Raw genomic sequence first — 17754 nt, forward strand, 5'->3', positions numbered from 1 at the left:
CAGTCCATCTTGTTCAGCTTATTGATCAGTGAGCTGGATGAAGGGACAAGTTGGTACATGGCACAGGAATGGGAGGAGTAGTTGATACTCCAGGAGGCTGTGTGAGACCTGGACAGGAGAGGAACCTAATGAAGTTCCACAAAGGCAAATTTGCAGGGTCCTGCAGCTGGGGAAGAATGAACCCATGCACCAATACAGGCTGGGGATTAGCCTGCCAATCACAGGATGTTCCAGCAGCACGTAAATGGGTCAGCTAAACTGGCAACATGTCTTGGCCAGCTCTGGGTGCAATATGTCCCATCTCTCCATACACATCCATTAGTGAAAACACTGATCACATAAGGCATTGTTTCTATTCTAAGGAAAGTGGCTTTATGCTTTATTCTATGTGAAACACTTGATTTCTCATAATAAAATATCTATTTTCCATTAAAAAAAAATAATTATCTGAAAAAAACCACATTGTGTCCAGACAGATCAAAGACAATACATTTATTAAACTTTGAGAAAAACAAACAAAACACTAACATAGAGAAAGTTAAATAGAAACTGAAAGACACATCTTCCGACCGGCATATCATGGCTTGTGTGACCAGTAAAGTACCAAAATGACATTCTGAGTTTTACTGAGGTATTTAACTATTTTTGGCAATAGAAACAGAGTAAGAAACTTCTTTCCAATACACATATAGGCATTACTTGCATTAGTGTCTATCATCTATGAAATTTTATATGAAACTAAATGTAGCTGTTAGAAAATTATAGCAGCAAATTAGCAGAATATCTAATGCACATTTACCATAAAGTACGTGCTGCACTTAAAAATCCCACCCAGTAGTTGGGCCCAGTTGTGTAGCACTTGGTCACAAAAAGAGCATCAGTGAGTTCTGTTGGAGACATCATAAGCAAGACCTGAATTTGCTGCACATCATATACTTCTGTTCAGGTCAGAATAAAGAAATGAATATTCCTATTTGCTTTCTAAGAAAAACCCTGCTGTGATGAAACCATGGCCTAGGTAACTCCTGAAACAATAAGAGTTAATTGCAAAGCTCGGTCAGGTTCTTAACATATGCAAGAACAAAGAGAGCTTCCCCACTGAGTTTCAGTCTTCTCTCCTTTCCTTCTGAAAGTCTGCCTAACATGGTCAGAGGAGATGCTGTTAGGCTGCAAAAGTGAAAACCACTTTTGAACAATACTGCACTTGATCCCCTTGTTCCACTGAAGTATTTTAATCCTGTAATATATTTAAAAAATTAACTGCTGGCTAACTTCTGAAGTCCTTAATTTATTTTTTTAAATAAAGACTTTATGTGGCACAGACTAATAAACGTAATAATGATACCTTTGGCTCTGGAAGGGCTTCAGAAGTTGGTCAAATATGAAGATACTATGCTGCTAAGTTATCAGAGCTTATTCACATGTTCTCAAAAATATTCAGTGACAATTTAGTTGCACAGTGTTTAATACTGTGGACAACAAGATTTTGTTTATAAAAAGTGTATTATTATTAGCATTAACTAGAATCTGATGAGGAACAGAATAATTTGCCCAAGTATGTATATTTTAAAATTTTACATAGAACTTTAAATTGTATGTATATTTCTATAATAGTTACCATAAGAAAGTAATAGAATTAGTTACTTTTAAGTTCCTACAATATTCCAAAATCTTTATATAAGTTTCTTTGGAGATATAAAATGGCTCTGTAAAAACCTCTTTTTTCTTTTAGCTGTGAACAAAATTTAAAAACCAGAAAACCCCTTTTTAGGACTGCAGCAATTACATTACTTAAATGGGTCACCATAATAGAACTACAATATTTGGTATAATAGAAAACATTTATGATTTTATGACCAAAGTATTAAAATATATTTTACCAATTTATATAAATAAAAATATATGTGTTATTTAGTCAAGCTACTTTTGTGTTTTCACCTATATGATCAGTTCCCAACTATTGATATAAAGATCTCTGCCAACAGCAGTTTTTTCTAAATTCTTACACTTTAAACCACCTGATTTTTAGCTTTATCAAAATGCACAATTTACTGTACATTAAACAGTAATTTCAATGTTTAATTTCACAAAAAATCAACACCCACAAGAACAAGACAACACAGCCTCAAGACAAATTCATGGATGATATTTACAGAACACAATAGGAATATTTTGATGTATATTTTACGCTGCAACATTTCAGATAAAATTATAGGAACCACAAAAAACTTTTAGACTTCATTTTGGTTTCAGCATACAAGCCCAAAACTGACTCTCTCCTGTGAAACACTACACACACAAAAAAAGAGCTATGGCATGATTTTATTCAGCTGGTCTGTGCTCACATAGCCACAAGACATGTTGAATTCCTTGTCTGGCACCGGCAGCGCAGTAGCATTGAGCACAAGGCCTTGTGGAGACTGAACGATGTGGATTGACGTATAGTCTGCGACAGGCATCTCTGAACTTGGGGGTGCCGCCAGTGAAGCTCCAAGATTGGCAGCGGTAGTGGTAAGGCTCTCTGTGGTGAAGTAACCATCTTCATTATAGCCTTGTTCCTGAACATGTGGCTCATTCTCTTCATGGGAAGTCACAGCAATGCATTTTTTCACATCTGCCTCACAGAAATAGGTGTTGTCCATGGTGAAGTTTTGTTCTGTGCAGCCTTCATGCTGTGCTCTCCCCAGCTTGGATTTCTGCCCTGGTGAAAGTACAACCCTGCCTGCTGGAGTAATATCACTCACTTGAGCATAAAAGTCAGTACTTGCCAGTGAATTCTGGTTGCTTATCTGGGTATGGACTGATGGACAGGGTGACTCAACGCTGTCTCCAAAGGGTGCCCACAGTTGGCTGTTTTCAGACTGAGTATTCCTATGCTGGCATTGCGGGTCTGTATTGGCAAGGCGTGGAAGTGACTCATAATTATCTTGTCTGTCAAGGCACAAGAGATCATCTTCTTTTTTAGTAGCCTTTTTTAACTGATCACTATCAGAGGTGGCATCACATGTGTCGCTTGCGCTGAAGTCTGTCTCTGGAATATCTGGTTCACAACAACTGGCCCGTCCAGAATCATCATCCTTGGCTCCCAAGGAACTGTGAGATTTCAGATGATCTTCACTCAGGAGCCTGTCAGTGTCTGAGGCTCTATTCTTTTCATCAGGGTCTTCTATGTCCAACTCAATAAACTCAACCCACAAGTCATCACTGTATAGCTGTGTCTTACAGTTGTCATGGCAGGCTAAGATGGAATTCACTTCATCTAGCTTTCCTTTCTACAAATCAAATAAAAAAGAATTTTATAAAGGAAGGAATAGAAATGCTTGTCCTTTTTATGATGTTGACTTATGTAAAGATGACTGTAGTTATGTAATAACTGCAAAGGGATTCAAAATTATTTTATGCAAACTAATTCTATGGCAACTCCCCAAATGTTAGAATTTTCTTCTACAAAATTTTTCTGCCTGGGACAACAGTTGTCATCTGCTACTACTACAGAGATTCTCACTATAGATTTTAGAATTCAATCTTACCTTCAAAAGATCTGGGTCAATCCCTTTAATTTTTGGAACTGGCACAGGAGGAAAAATAAGCATTTTTAACCTGAAAAAAAAGGCTTTTATTTGACAGTGGTCTTTTTTGAGGAAGTTAGAAAGAAGACAGACTTACATTGCATTTATATTTAATTACTTCAAAACTTAAATGTTTGAAAATGAAATTTCAAATATTCCTAAGGAAAAGAAGTAGTATTTTCTCTCATTGAAAATTAAGAAACAAGTTTTCTGCATGCCCATTCTAATGATAACTACTCCCTCTCCCAATTCTAATAGAAGGATGATTTCCCCTTAATCATAATCCAACAGTAGCTGGTCATGCCTATCTCATTCATTTTTTACCTCCCTGCTTCTTTTGCAAACAGATAAACAAAAGGAAAATTCAAAATTCTCTTTATACTAGGTTAATTGCCTATTTTAGAAAGTAAGTTGTGGGAAATGGTAAATACAAATCCAGATATTAGTTTTGCTGCCTTTTTAGTGACGTTGATGAAGTCCAGGGAGGGTCACAGATGTCTTAAAGAGCGCCTAGAGAGAAATTTAGGCACCTTTGGCTTAGCCATGGCATGTCCAAATTCCTCAGATGTTTCTGGTTTTGAGCAGATCCTCAGTGTTCTGCCCAGAAAGCCTAGTGAGAGCCAGAAATCCAGTAATTTTCCACCTAATCTCTGGAGAGGCAATGTAAACTTATTGGGCTCTCAGGGTTAGGACTTGTGCTTTACAGTTGAATCCACAAATCAAGTATTCTGACAGGACTGGGCATTGCTTCTAATGAAAGAAACAAAGAATTTTACCACTCACTGCCTGGAGAAGATATTTGGGAGGGAGAACTGTGCTCTGCTCCTTTCTTAGCCTGGCATAATTCAAGCTTTCATCTCTCAATTCCAATGACCTAAACCTATGGCACCTGTCCTACAGAGACTCATTCAGAGTTTCTGAGATCGTAACTGAATATGAATTGATATCTTCCAGAGTCAGAAGAAAACCAAGCCTGGATATTTTGCATTATGGAAAACCTATGCAGGCTGTATTCTGCTCCTCTGCAGAATACACTGCGATTTCACCACTAAATGCTCAAGTTTGGAGGAAAGGGCGCACACCCGCAGTCCAGAAAAGTTTGCACGTTAAGGTCCTCAGTCTTCTTTCAGCATTCATGATTAGCATAGAAGATATTTATAAACTCTGATCAGAGATATGCTCCAGACTTGAGGATTTTCTGAGACTAAGCCACCTGCTGTTCAGTGCGCTGACCTTAGCCCCGGGTGCAACATGCACATTGCTCCATTCTGACACATTAAACTTTTGTCATGAATTGTATCAGAAGCCTTGCTCTTAAATCTGGGATTGGGATGCTATTGCAGGGAATGGCTTCCTGAAATTAAACTCTGTCAAAGCACAGAACTTGCCTAAATAAAAAATTACTGCTAAATGAAAAAAAAAAAATTAGATCTGCTCCAAATGCACCATATTGTTTTAATTTCAGTATGTGAAATGAAATTTCACCATTTTTTGGTATGTGCAAAACTACTCAGTGCTCATTTTCAAAGTATACACTTGACCATGGTGTTGCTCCATTGTGTACAACAGTACTGATATGGCATCCAAGTTGAATTCTGCCAAAACCTACCTCTGAAAACACATATTAGGGGATTAAGTAATTTTAAGACCTATTATTTTTATGAATGCTTCATTCTTTCATTTTTGTATATGATATCATTTTATAATTTTTAAAACAATGCAATTCTGTGCTTAGTTTCATTTTTATTCCTGTTATCTACAGGAACTACAATGTATCCACAGAGACCAAATATTCCCCTGTGACTCAATCTCTTTCCCTTGGCTTCAAGAAGTAGAATTTAGTGGAATGGTCTAAGAAAAAAGTCGTATGCATAGACATATATTTGTATGAAACTTTTGAACAGCATGTGAATAAAAAATAGTATGTTCAAAATTTTTGAGTGAACTAAAAACCAGCACCCTTCAAAGCCTATGTAAATTCTGCAGAATAAAATGTACTGCAGTGAAAGAGGAAGATCAACATAATCAGATTCCCCATGCTGAAGACCCCATACATACGAATTCCAGTTATATGTAATTTACAGGAATAGACAAAAATGCTCAAAATGGTTCTTTGTCCCCCAAATTTGAATAATTGATTTTTTTTTAAGTACTGGTACATAAAATCCAACAAATAAAAAGTCTCTACCTTGGTTGTTTAGACAGCGTGATTGAGATCACTGTTACAGCCAGCCCACACACTCCAAAGACAAGAACTAAGAACCATGGAAACTCAACTTCTGAAACAACAAAACATGAACAAACATATAAGCAGGAATCTTCATTATTGTCACATCTTTAATTTCAGCCTTGTCTTCCATCACCTGAGGATTCCAAAATGGTAAAAACTGATGAAAAATTTTGTTACTTAAATGTGGAAGTTCTATGTTCAGCAGAAATAAAAATGTGCTTTTGTTCTAGTTCTGGCCAGCACTTGGAGACAGTGACACCTCATGTCACTGCCAGGGGTGGACAAAGGGACTCCCTGGCTTCCAAGAAGAAAGGTGTGACTTCTGGTTGAAAAATGTGGTGGCATTGTCTGACATTGCTCGTTGTCTCTGCAGTGAGCATCTCTCACTGAGAGTGTGAACCACCCTCTCTTTTGTATACTTTTACTATTAATATTGTTCATTTTACTGTTAGTTTTCTTCTCTTATTGCTGTGTCCAGTAAACTGCTCACATCTTGACCTGTGATCTTCACTTTTTGTGTTGTCAGTTCTCCACTCCTTCCCACTGGAGCAGAAAGGGTAAGAAGGACTGAGTGAGTGGGGTGTGGTTTGGGAGAGCCTCAGTTGCAGCACTGAATTGGGAGGTATCATTCCTTATCCATGACAGCTTTTGGTCTCAGCAGTTTCCATGCATTTACAAGTCCACTGAGACTACTTGTTAAACCAGATTGATTTCATAAATCTAAACAAGATCTTAATAAAGATAATGTCTATAGCAAAACCAGCCATGAGGAACATTCTGCCTGCTTGGAACATGTTATCAGTAGTCCTGAGGGCATATAATGCCACAGACCATGCTAATACTTGTTCATTCAAGCTGAGAAAACACTACTAATAGCACACAAAACCACAAGCAAACTATTTTTCTCTCACAAAAACTAAAGTATGGTGGTGTCAAAAAACATACCACTTCTCTTTCTAAAGGTTGAACATTAATTATTTTGTGAACCAACTGAATCAACTGAAAAAAAAAGCCCCCTTTTTTTTACCATGCAGGTGGCTACAAAGAATTTAAAAATTAATTGAGAAATGCAATTTAGTACAAATGAAGAACAATGCTGATAAATTAAATGTTTTATCTCCTAAATACTAGCAATTCCATTATTCTTAATATCACACTGTAAATTAAAAGGCATAGAGAAAATTTTTTTAGCTTTAGTCTTAGATTTTTCTCATTTTTAAAAATAATTTAAAATTTCCTACAGAAATTTCACTCTTTATTTTTGGTCAAGGAACACTGGACAGAAAGCTTTAGAACACTATATATGACCTTTCAGAGAAAAAAACATCATAAAAAATTTAGGTATGACTTTCAGCCCTGTGTTCCCTTCTCAGATTTTGACAAGACATGCTTTCAGGCATCAATAAAGTCCTATATGGATATGTCTGTGTTAAATGGGTTTGAGGAACTCATTGTTACGTCAGTGAACTAGCAAATGTCCAGCTCCTTCAAGAAGTTAGAACATTGCATTAGAAGACTTTAAATTATTAATACATAAAACTTATCTAAAGTTTAATTCTGTGTTCCTGAAAGTGACATACAAAAGAAGCAAAAATAAATTCTCAATCAAATCAGCTCACTGCTGCTGTGTGAGGTGTGTGGATTAGGATCACCTTGGAGAATCTGAGTTGCAGTGACTGAAGGAAACTGGCCTTAGGATGGCCTTAGATTTTTCAAGTATTTTAATTTCATTCATATGAAAGCCTTGACCACTTAATGTGGATGGGGTTAATAAAAAATGCCACCATGTACAGAACATTAACTGTTCCTATAAATTAGAAATGAGAACTAGTAATAGGAAGAACTAAAAAGGAGAATCTAGCAAGATTTTGAAAGATAAGAGTTACAGGTTGTTTTATATAACACCTTCACTAATAACCTGGAAAATTATGTGAAGCAGCTTGTTAAAATTACTTGCTAAAGACCTCATATTTTGAAGACTTAATTTAGTAGCTCAGACCTGAGAACACTTCTAGAAAAGGCACTATCTCATTCCTTCAATAGAAAAAAAGTGATTCTCAATGGTTGCTTCTTCTGTCTTTAACAGCACTTGAAAATGAGTAACAGTCATAAGCAAGAATGAGAAAAACACTCACTGCCCTTGATAGTATATCAGGATGATTAAAAAAGCACAGACTTCTAGAAAAAAACTTAGCCAACAGTATTACAAGAAATCACAATTCTTCTCTTCCCAACTGAAGTGCTCATTTTAGATGAAGTATGAGATTTAATTCTGGTTTAGACTCCATGAGATGAGCAATAGCAGTTACTTCTGAATCTTAAATCTATTTGTATTTTTGCTCTCTGATGATCTGTGAAACAGTCTTGCTGAGTCTAATTTTGAACTTTTATATAGAACTTGAACATTCTGAATCTCTCCCAGTGATTCTCATATAGTAGGCTGGAATACCAATGTATTCAACCATATAACATGGTTGAAACCACCCTCCACCCCGTCACCAAAAAGACAAGAATCACAGCTATAAAAACCCTTTGCTTATTTACCTTCTGTACAATGATCACATCCAATGCCTATTTGAGAAAATGATACATAGAGGATTTCACTGAACTCCCCAAATTTTTCAGAAGTTCGTTGTCTTGATCGGATTCGTATCTCATAATCTCTTGCTGTTTTCAGAGAGTACAGTGGAACCATTGTTGAGAGCCTGGGTTTTAACTGTAAAGACAGAAGGACTGTGATTTATTTGTTTATTAGTTGTACTGGAAATTTTACACTGCTGCTTGATTTCTGAAGGCATTTTTGCTACTGCGAGTTCTAAGGATACCACAAGAAGAGTTCAGAGAACATTCACACTGTTTACTGTCGACCTAGTAGTCATCAGGCATTTCTGTGATTCAGGGGACTAAAAGCAGAGAATCCAAGCTCTGTAGATACAGTCAGTGAAGAAAGGCAGCTTGCCCCAGTTACATGCCATAAGTGGGAGGTGTGAACATCTTTCACTGATCTTTCAGGTTGTAAATCCTTTTTACTGTTATAACACAACATTACTGATTGCAGAATGCCAAAAATGCTGTTAAAATAACACCAGAGTTCTAAAACTACTGCAATCTCCACTACAGATGTAATGGTTATTACCAAACATATTGCATGTTAAAAATGTTTTTATTTAGAGAACAATGTATAGGTCCCCAAAATCTTCAGCTATATACAAAATGTGATAATGAAGACTGTGCGACAGCTGGCAACAGATTGTGGTCTTTGAAACGTCTATATTAGCTGAAACATACTTAGATACTGCTGAATATCAAACTGTTTAGGAAATCACATTGGACGTCTTAATAGGTGAAATTTCCGCCTTTTTCTATTAGACCTCTAAGAATATGCATTTTAATTCCAATAACCCTACAAAAGTATACAAAATAAGGAAAATGTGCTCAAAATAGAAATCCATGTGGCAGATATTATATTCTACTTTTACTTCAGAATCACATATGATACCAGAAAAAAACCCATCATGGCTAGGACTTAAAATATCTGGAAAACAGCAGCCTTTAGGAATTTGAAGGAAGCTTCAACAATACAGTCTTATAATCTCTATGGCTGCATAACCTAAACTTGAGGCAATATTTGTTGGTAGGTATGATCTCTGGAGTTGTCTGATCCCTGCTGACTCCAGACTCCAATGTTCTTACAACCAACCAGTCAGACTTTGGAGGAGACAGACTGCTTGCCTCTCCTAGTAGTTGAGCATTGTGGAGAACCGTTGCTGTACATCACCAATGTTTCTAATATGTGAAGAATATCCATTTGGAAAGCATCGGGAAGGATATTTAACATATACCTATTTCATGCTATTAAGCCACAAAGAAATAGTTCACTGAAGTTTTACTGATAAATTTACATACATCCCAAATAATGGTGTCACTTGGAAAAAGCCAAGAAGAAAAAATCAGAGCATTTATGAAAGACTCCTGGCTAGAACAGGATTTATAGAGTGGGGAAAGTTCAGCCTCAAGTAAATAGATGAACAAACAGCATTTGTCATGGATTAATTCAAGTAAAAGCCACATCATAAAAGAGAGAGACATCATAAAAGGTAATCAATAATTTGTCACTGTCTCATGAACCCATTATCCAGGGTGGATTTTATTAGTTTAGAATGCTTCTCAGAAAATAATTTTGGTCCTCTTATTACTGTAACTTACTGTTTTAACACTTACTAATTAATGTTTATTCTTCTTTCAATTTAGGAATTATTTATTTTCAATTATTAAATATATTGAAAAAATAATAAAGGCTATGCATGACAAAGCAATGATTCATCCCAAAAATATAGAAAAATTACAAACAAGTCTCAGTAAGAGGGGACTTAATACAGTAAGAAGTACTAGAAAGTAATTTTTTATTAGTTATATGTACAAAGCATTATGGTATATTTAAGCAGTAAAGGATTATCCTTTGTGTAAAAAACTAGTAATAACTAGACATGTATAACTTGACCATGTATAACCAGACATTTCTGTCTTAATGTACTTCAACACTCATTAGAGAAGGCATTTGTAGCAAGGAATCCAAAGAGTGAAATTGTAGCATTGCTTCAATGCTGTCATTCAGAGATTTGCTCTTATCCTAGGCTAGACTAGGCTAGACCACGATTTTTGTGTTCTTGTAGTGTCTCAGTGAATTATGCCATGTTTATGCTCCTAAGATGAAAGGCTTACAAAACCATACACTATACACAGGTTAAGCCCAACATAATCTATAATACTTTGTCTCTTGAGGCAAGTGTCAGAGTCAGGAATTCCTTATCTGTGTTCTGAAAGAACACTGATCTTCCCATCTTTGCTCTCCTGAGAACTATTCACAAAGCATTCTGGGATTATTGACAGTACTGGAGCAAGAACAAAGCTTTATTAGGATATTTATATGATTGAAATTGAAACTCTTATAAAAAACCCATCAAAATGTGCATTTTTAGAGACATACATATGTTCTTCCTTTTGAACATTGCAGATTTTCAGCTTCTTAAAGATTATTGATTTACTGCCTAAACTTAACACATTTTATAGGCTTTAAAATAGAGGCTAATATATTAACTATATATATATTAAGAGGCTAATATATTAAACCAGTATAAATAGAAAGGCAGAGAACTATTAGGAAAAATCATTACACAGACATTATAGGCCTGTTTGGCTGTAGACTTATTAATAAGGACTAGGTTAAAGAGAAAATGCTAACACTAAGAAAGACCAGAAGTGAAAAGAGAGCCAAGGTCTTTCACAGGTGAAGGCAAACAAACCAGTTTGACTACATTTCAATTGGTAAATTTGACTATGTTCAAATTGTTTAAATTTTCCTTTTGTAGTTAAGGACAAATTTGTAACAGTATTATCTGGGCTTTGTTTCTTCTGCCAGTTAACTGAGTTCATATTAATGAGAAAGCAAAGGAAGGATTCTGCTCTGACATGATGTTCTTACTGCATTGAAGAAGAGCTCTCCATATGCAAATATGCCATGACACACTGGCATTTAGCCTATGCATTCAGGTAAGATGGGTACAATATCTTCCCTGTAAAAGAAAAAGTAACTACATGAAAAATTAAGTGATCTTCAAAAAGTAAACTTAAAAGATTTGTAATATATTGCATCCTGGGTTTTAGGTTCAGATTTGGGGTTCTGGTCTTTGTTAGCTTACTGGTTCCATGTATCCTCATTCATCCCCCATGTTCCCCCCCCGCCACGGAAGTTAGCCCCAGGCTGCTGGCCATTGGGTTTTCTCCCCTGCCACTCCTGTGACCACTCCCCTGTCCGGTCCCGGCAGTTCTGTGTTCGTCACCTCATTCCCACGATCTCACTCGCCCCGAAGCCCCGTGTCTGCCTCCGTTGTGTTCCTATTGGTCGCTGTGGCTACGTCACCACCACGGCGTCTGCGCTCATTGGGCGGAGGGTTCCTGTTCTCCCCTGTCCCACCCCTATATCCCTCCATGGCTCCCCAGCCTCGGGGCCAGATTTGTCCACGCGAGGTTGGGAGCGGCCGCGGCTTCTCCATTGCGGCTCCTGCGACTAATAAGGAATCCAGCCGCCACACAGATGGGTTTGGACAATTCCCTGCCTCTTCATTTCCTTCCCTCGTGCCGACAGCAATGCGCAGCCAGCCCACCCTGGGGCGCAGCCGTAGAAGCGCCCAGAAGTAGTGGCAGCATCGACCCTGACGAGGAGCCAAGGCACCAAGCTGGGCACTTGGGAGCCGATTGGGGCTGGGAAAAGTAATGCGCAGCTGCTGTAATATATATTTTTATTTGCTTATTGTATCAAATTTTAAACTGTAACTCAAAGTCCTTCCTTCCTTCCTTCTTCCTTCCTTCCTTCCTTCCTTCCTTCCTTCCTTCCTTCCTTCCTTCCTTCCTTCCTTCCTTCCTTCCTTCCTTCCTTCCTTCCTTCCTTCCTTCCTTCCTTCCTTCCTTCCTTCCTTCCTTCCTTCCTTCCTTCCTTCCTTCCTTCCTTCCTTCCTAACTTCCTTCCTAACTTCCTTCCTAACTTCCTAACTTCCTAACTTCCTTCCTTCCTAACTTCCTTCCTTCCTAACTTCCTTCCTAACTTCCTTCCTTCCTAACTTCCTTCCTTCCTAACTTCCTTCCTAACTTCCTTCCTAACTTCCTAACTTCCTTCCTAACTTCCTTCCTTCCTAACTTCCTTCCTAACTTCCTAACTTCCTTCCTAACTTCCTTCCTTCCTAACTTCCTTCCTTCCTTCCTATCTTCCTCCCTCCCTCCCTTCCTCCCTTATTCCACACAAATTTTAAGTATTAAAGTTTTACAGGTACTCTGAAGAATCTGGAACGACATCATGATATTTACCAAACAAAATACTCCTGTTCAGACTAGTGAAACACCATGCACTTTTTAAATAGTTGAAGCTTAAGAAAGCAATAGAAAAATATTTTATCCTTGAAAAAATGTGCATATGTCTGACTCTTCCTATACTTACTAATCTAACACAGGTGTTTCTGGGTTTTTCATTATCCTGTCTGTCAACTATCTTGACACGTAAAGTTACAGTGTTTGCTAAAAATGTCAGAAAAAACGTAGGCATATTGTTTAAGAATTAATTAGCAATTACAAACATGTTTTTTATAGTGGCAGAAGAATCTTAGGGACAGAACACGCCTGCACTGCACTGTGACTAATGTATAATAAATATTTGTTTCATACCTCTTTCCATTTTGTCTCATTAACTTCTTTGTACTGCAATTCATACTCCAGAGTAATCCATCCCTTCCGAACATCTGCTGTTGGTGGTGGATCCCATCTTACCTGGATATCGCCATGAATCCCAGTCTGACTAGTATTTAGCAGAGTCCAGTTAAGGTGGACAGGGGGATCAGGTAGTACTGTTTAAACAGAGTATTTGGAATAAAACAGGCAGTTTTCAATGTGAAATGACCATTCTTACTACACACTGATAAATTATTTCAGGACTTAAAAAGTATATTAACTGTGTATTTTTTGATTAAAGTTGAATAGAAATGTCAAAGCTATTGCAAGATTGATAACAAGAACTAACCCTGCCAATTGGCAGTGGATATGTTCTGCACAAATCTTACCCAAGCAACTAATAAAGAAGATTAAGAATGTATTGCCTATTGAAATATATTTCTGAACAAATAGTATAAAACACTAGATATAAACAATTATCCATCAGAATTTATTGATGTTCTGCCTAAAAATAAAAACAATAATTGGAGTAACACAGAAAGACAAATATTTAGTAGCTAATATAGAAGTACACTGAAAATTTTTCCTATTTGAAAAATTAATCTAAATTTGCTCAGCTGAATAAAAGAGAGCACTGGGTATTCTAGCAATTGGGTATTCTGTAGGAATAAATTGTTTGGATATGCAGTTAATGGTGGTACACTGCACTCTGAGCAAGCAATAATATCTGTAAAATCCCAGGCAGTCAAAATTCATATTGCCATAAATATAAATACTAGCTTAAAAATACTAGACATCCTGATCCTTTAGATTACAGTTGATTCGGGAACAAAATAGTGTTTGGCTTCTAGAGCTTTGTGGAATCAAGGTTTTAATGCCAACTTTGCTCTACAAGGAGCTGTAGCATCCATTAGAAAGGACTCACAGTGAAAGCAAAGACAAGCTCATTTGAGCATGCACACATTTGAGAGACCACTGGTATTTAGAAAAAGAAAACACATATTTGCTTTTATCCTTTAAGCTTTCTTCCAATCTAGGCAATGTTTTCTGGTGTGGATCACATTACACTGTTACAAAATCAAATCCCTTCCCATGTACCATATATTTTAGGTACTAACTTTTCTGAGAGGTAATATTTAAATACAGCCTAAGTAATACAGAAGCTTATAGAGGTATGATACATAAGGGAAGCATACCTATTTCATCAACACTGAAACATTTTTTATCATATACTTCATTTTTACTGGCAAGCTGAACACAATAGGGTGTCCACACAGAGGTGTAGGATGCATTGAAGTAACAGCTATTTTGTCCTGAAGTGATATAATCAGGGCATTCTTTCCAGTCTTCCTCATTACTAGAATGACAATAAAAATGCAATATTCATGAGAGAGAGATTTACAGACCTTACAAAGTATAAATTACAGATGTTACAAGACAGAGTACTGGTAAGTTGTAAAACTTACAAAAGGGATGAAAACATGACAATATTGATGGTGATTTACAATGAAACCACTATTGAAGAAACCTGCATAACTGAGTTTAGGTACTCATGTACTCTTAGTGGCCTTGAAAATAGTTGAACTTTAAGGTACCTTCTAACCCAAAACATTTTATGATTCTGTTATTCTATGTTTCTATGATTTCTGAGATGTCTCAGAGTAACTAAAAGCCAGCCTTGCTATTACGCTGAAGTCTGCTATACAAATGTATCATTACCATCATCAAACAGCATCTGTAGATCAAAAAGATCAAAACCCTGCTCATTAGAGGGAACAGAAATGCACATCCTCATATTCCTGTGAACAAAAGGCCTATTTCCTTAATAGCCATTACTGGTAATGTCTATGTCCTTTTTCAGGCTAATCATTGTAGCAACTTTAAATTTAAAAAAACTTAAAGTGGAGCTGAATCATAATTGAACAGAACTCAATGGAACATTATCCCAGTATTTGAGCAGCCTGTTCCCCTGGACCTGTACATTCAGACTTTATCACAGCAATTGATCAATGGGGACTTCATAAAACTTTAATAAAAATTCAAAAGTGCCTGTATCCAACCTCCACATCTGTTCATACATATAAGGAATCTCAATGTTGCAGGTTAGATGGATAAAGAATAAACTGAAGTTGCCTATTAAAAAATCCTTACCCAAACCATATAGTGTTCAGTTTTGGATTCTGCAACCTGGACCTAAATTTAGTAAGACCATGTTCTTAATTATCTGTCAAATAATGCTTGTTGCTGCAAATTGCTTAATAATTACCAATAAATTCTAACATTGGAAAAAAAACGTACTTAAAACATGGGTTTATACCCTTAAAAACAGTATGGCTCATATCACAACAAAAAATTAACAGTAGCAACATAACAAGCATGGCAAAATAAATTACATCTCTCTTTTCCTGTTTTGGCTTTTATTACCTCTTCTTGTACAATAGCTGTAGTATTCTTGGAACAGTGAGGTTATAAAAATTTCCAACAGTCCAAAAACATGAAAATGTCTCCATTTCAGGTGATCTGCATTTGCTGATTTGTGGCCACTGCAAGAGGTCTGTCAGAAAAAAAAGCAGGGGACAAAAGGATACACATTAAACAAATCCAAACCCCAGACTAACCTGCTGTTAAAATGAAACTCAGCACCTTTAATGAATAAATAAATTTTCTTCCACTCCCTTATATACAATGAGGCAAGATTTAAATTCTTATGTGCATACATGTAGATGACTAAAGTCAGCCATAAATTTGAAAGATTCATCAAGCTGTCTTTTGTACCGTGTAAAAGTGATAGTACCACAGCCTGACACTTGGCATAGGGATTTGCCAGCCCTACAGCTGTAACTGAGTAGCACAGAAAAGTTTGTTTCAGATGGATGGGACCTAAAGCAATCATCCAGTCCAACTGCCTGACCACTTCAGGGCTAACCAAAGGGTAAAGCCTGTTATTAAGGGCACTGTCCAAATTCCTCTTAAACACTGGCAGACTTGGGGTATCCACCACCGCTCCAGGCCGCCTATTCCAGAGTTTGACCACTTAAAGAAGCTTGTCCTAACGTCCAGTCCAAACCCCTCAGGTATAGTTTTGAACCATTCCCACATGTCCTGTCACTAGCCCTCTTATCAGCTTTGTTTCCCTCTGCAAGATGCAATCAAGGACATTCAAATCTTCTTAAACTGCTTAGCCCAACAGTGCGCACAGGGAGGTCACACCAACACTGAGCACAGTGGGCTCATTGCCTTTGGACCAGCTGGCTGTCCCTGGTTTGGTTAGTTCAGTACAGATACACCTGAATTAGCACTTCACTTGCTTTGAAGAAGGTGTGGTACAGCAGAGCTTCCATGAGACTCACCACAGCTAAGCACATGCCCAGCTAAGGCATTTCACAATGCCTGCTCATGACAGAAGCTCATCTTGAGCTGAGCTCAGGTTTGTGTGCACAATGTTATGTGGATATAATCTTGTTTTGAGGGAGATAAGGGGACTTCTAAGCATGGGCATGTTATGCCACATGCCACTTCTATATCCATAATTTCTATTCTTTATCAAAATCAAAACGATAGAAGATCATAAAATGACTACTACAAACAGTAAGCCACATCAACCCTTGTGAGAAGTATAAATGCAGAAGTTGCAGGTATGACTCACTGCTTCCAAAGTCAAGCCTTAACTTTCTCCTGATTTTAAAGGTTCTAATTGCCAGTGTTCCCTCTTTGGCCTGAAATGCTTTCAGAAGAAGATAAAATGCATATGGAATTGTCTATCTCTCTTCACAGACTATCTGGAAAATACAATCATTAGTTTAAGGAAATTTCTCCAAAATGCACTTAAGATGTAGATGTTAGTCAGGTATTTATGAGTGGTGAAATGATCCCTGAAAACGGAATAACATGATGCTAGTAGACCCTGCATGCAAAGTTCTTTGCAAATGTTTTGGCAGTATCACAGCTGTGAATACCAGAATTTCAGACAAGATATAAGGAAGAAACGTGTTAGTGTCAGGGTGGTGAAACACTGGAACAGATTGCCCAGAGACGTGGTGGGTGCCCCACCCAGGAAACATCTTAGACTAGGCTGGACAGGGTTCTGAGCACCCTGGTCTACTTGAAGATGTCCTGGGCGATTGCGGAGGGGTTGGACTCTTTACAAACCATTCTGTGATTCTGCGATAATACTTGATACAACATATTTACCTTCAAAGTCAGAAAAAGTATTAAGATACAGTTATCCACAAGCGTTAGGCACTTCCTGCTACACAAGAGGATATTGTTGCCTTCATGAACACTGACTCCTTTATTTATGGCTCAGATAGACACAGCCATTCCATGCCTGAGCAATCTGTATTTATTAGGCTCACTGGTTCAAATTGTGTACTTTATATTACACACTGCCAAGCATCCACATCAGACACTAACTAGTACATGAGTATTATGAATTTCTGTTTTGCCCATCCCATAAAATTGTCTGATTTGACACTTTGGACAATAAATAAGGCCTGAGAATATGTCTGTAAATAGATTTCACAAACTAGTTAGATTAAAGCTCTCTGCCCTCCCCTTCCCTCTCCTGCCTCCCCAAAGCATTAAGAATTCATCTTGCTACCCTAAAATAACTGAAGTTTGATTGGAAAGATTTAAAAAATCTGGCTTTTTTCTTAGCCAGCATGTTCTATTTCACTCAACTTTAAATAAGTTTAAAACTGAAGCAAATTTTGAAACTAAATGTTGCTACAAATGGAA

General features: G+C 37.2%; 1 protein-coding gene across 3 annotated transcripts in view; it reads right to left on the reverse strand.

Annotated features, from left to right (window-relative positions):
• Window positions 1–477: 477 nt before the first annotated feature.
• Window positions 478–17754, reverse strand: part of GHR (growth hormone receptor) — a 121934-nt gene continuing 104657 nt past the window's right edge. For all 3 annotated transcript variants that reach the window (XM_053969099.1, XM_053969100.1, XM_053969101.1), the window contains 7 exons: window positions 15442–15571; window positions 14214–14374; window positions 13015–13193; window positions 8344–8515; window positions 5758–5848; window positions 3531–3600; window positions 478–3272 (listed from right to left, as the gene is read on the reverse strand). In XM_053969099.1, coding sequence (XP_053825074.1) covers window positions 2310–3272; window positions 3531–3600; window positions 5758–5848; window positions 8344–8515; window positions 13015–13193; window positions 14214–14374; window positions 15442–15571 — 1766 coding nt within the window. In that variant the 3' untranslated portion in view covers window positions 478–2309. The remainder of the gene's footprint in view (window positions 3273–3530; window positions 3601–5757; window positions 5849–8343; window positions 8516–13014; window positions 13194–14213; window positions 14375–15441; window positions 15572–17754) is intronic.

This window comes from Vidua chalybeata, chromosome Z (assembly GCF_026979565.1).
Source record: "Vidua chalybeata isolate OUT-0048 chromosome Z, bVidCha1 merged haplotype, whole genome shotgun sequence".
NCBI lineage: Eukaryota > Metazoa > Chordata > Aves > Passeriformes > Viduidae > Vidua > Vidua chalybeata.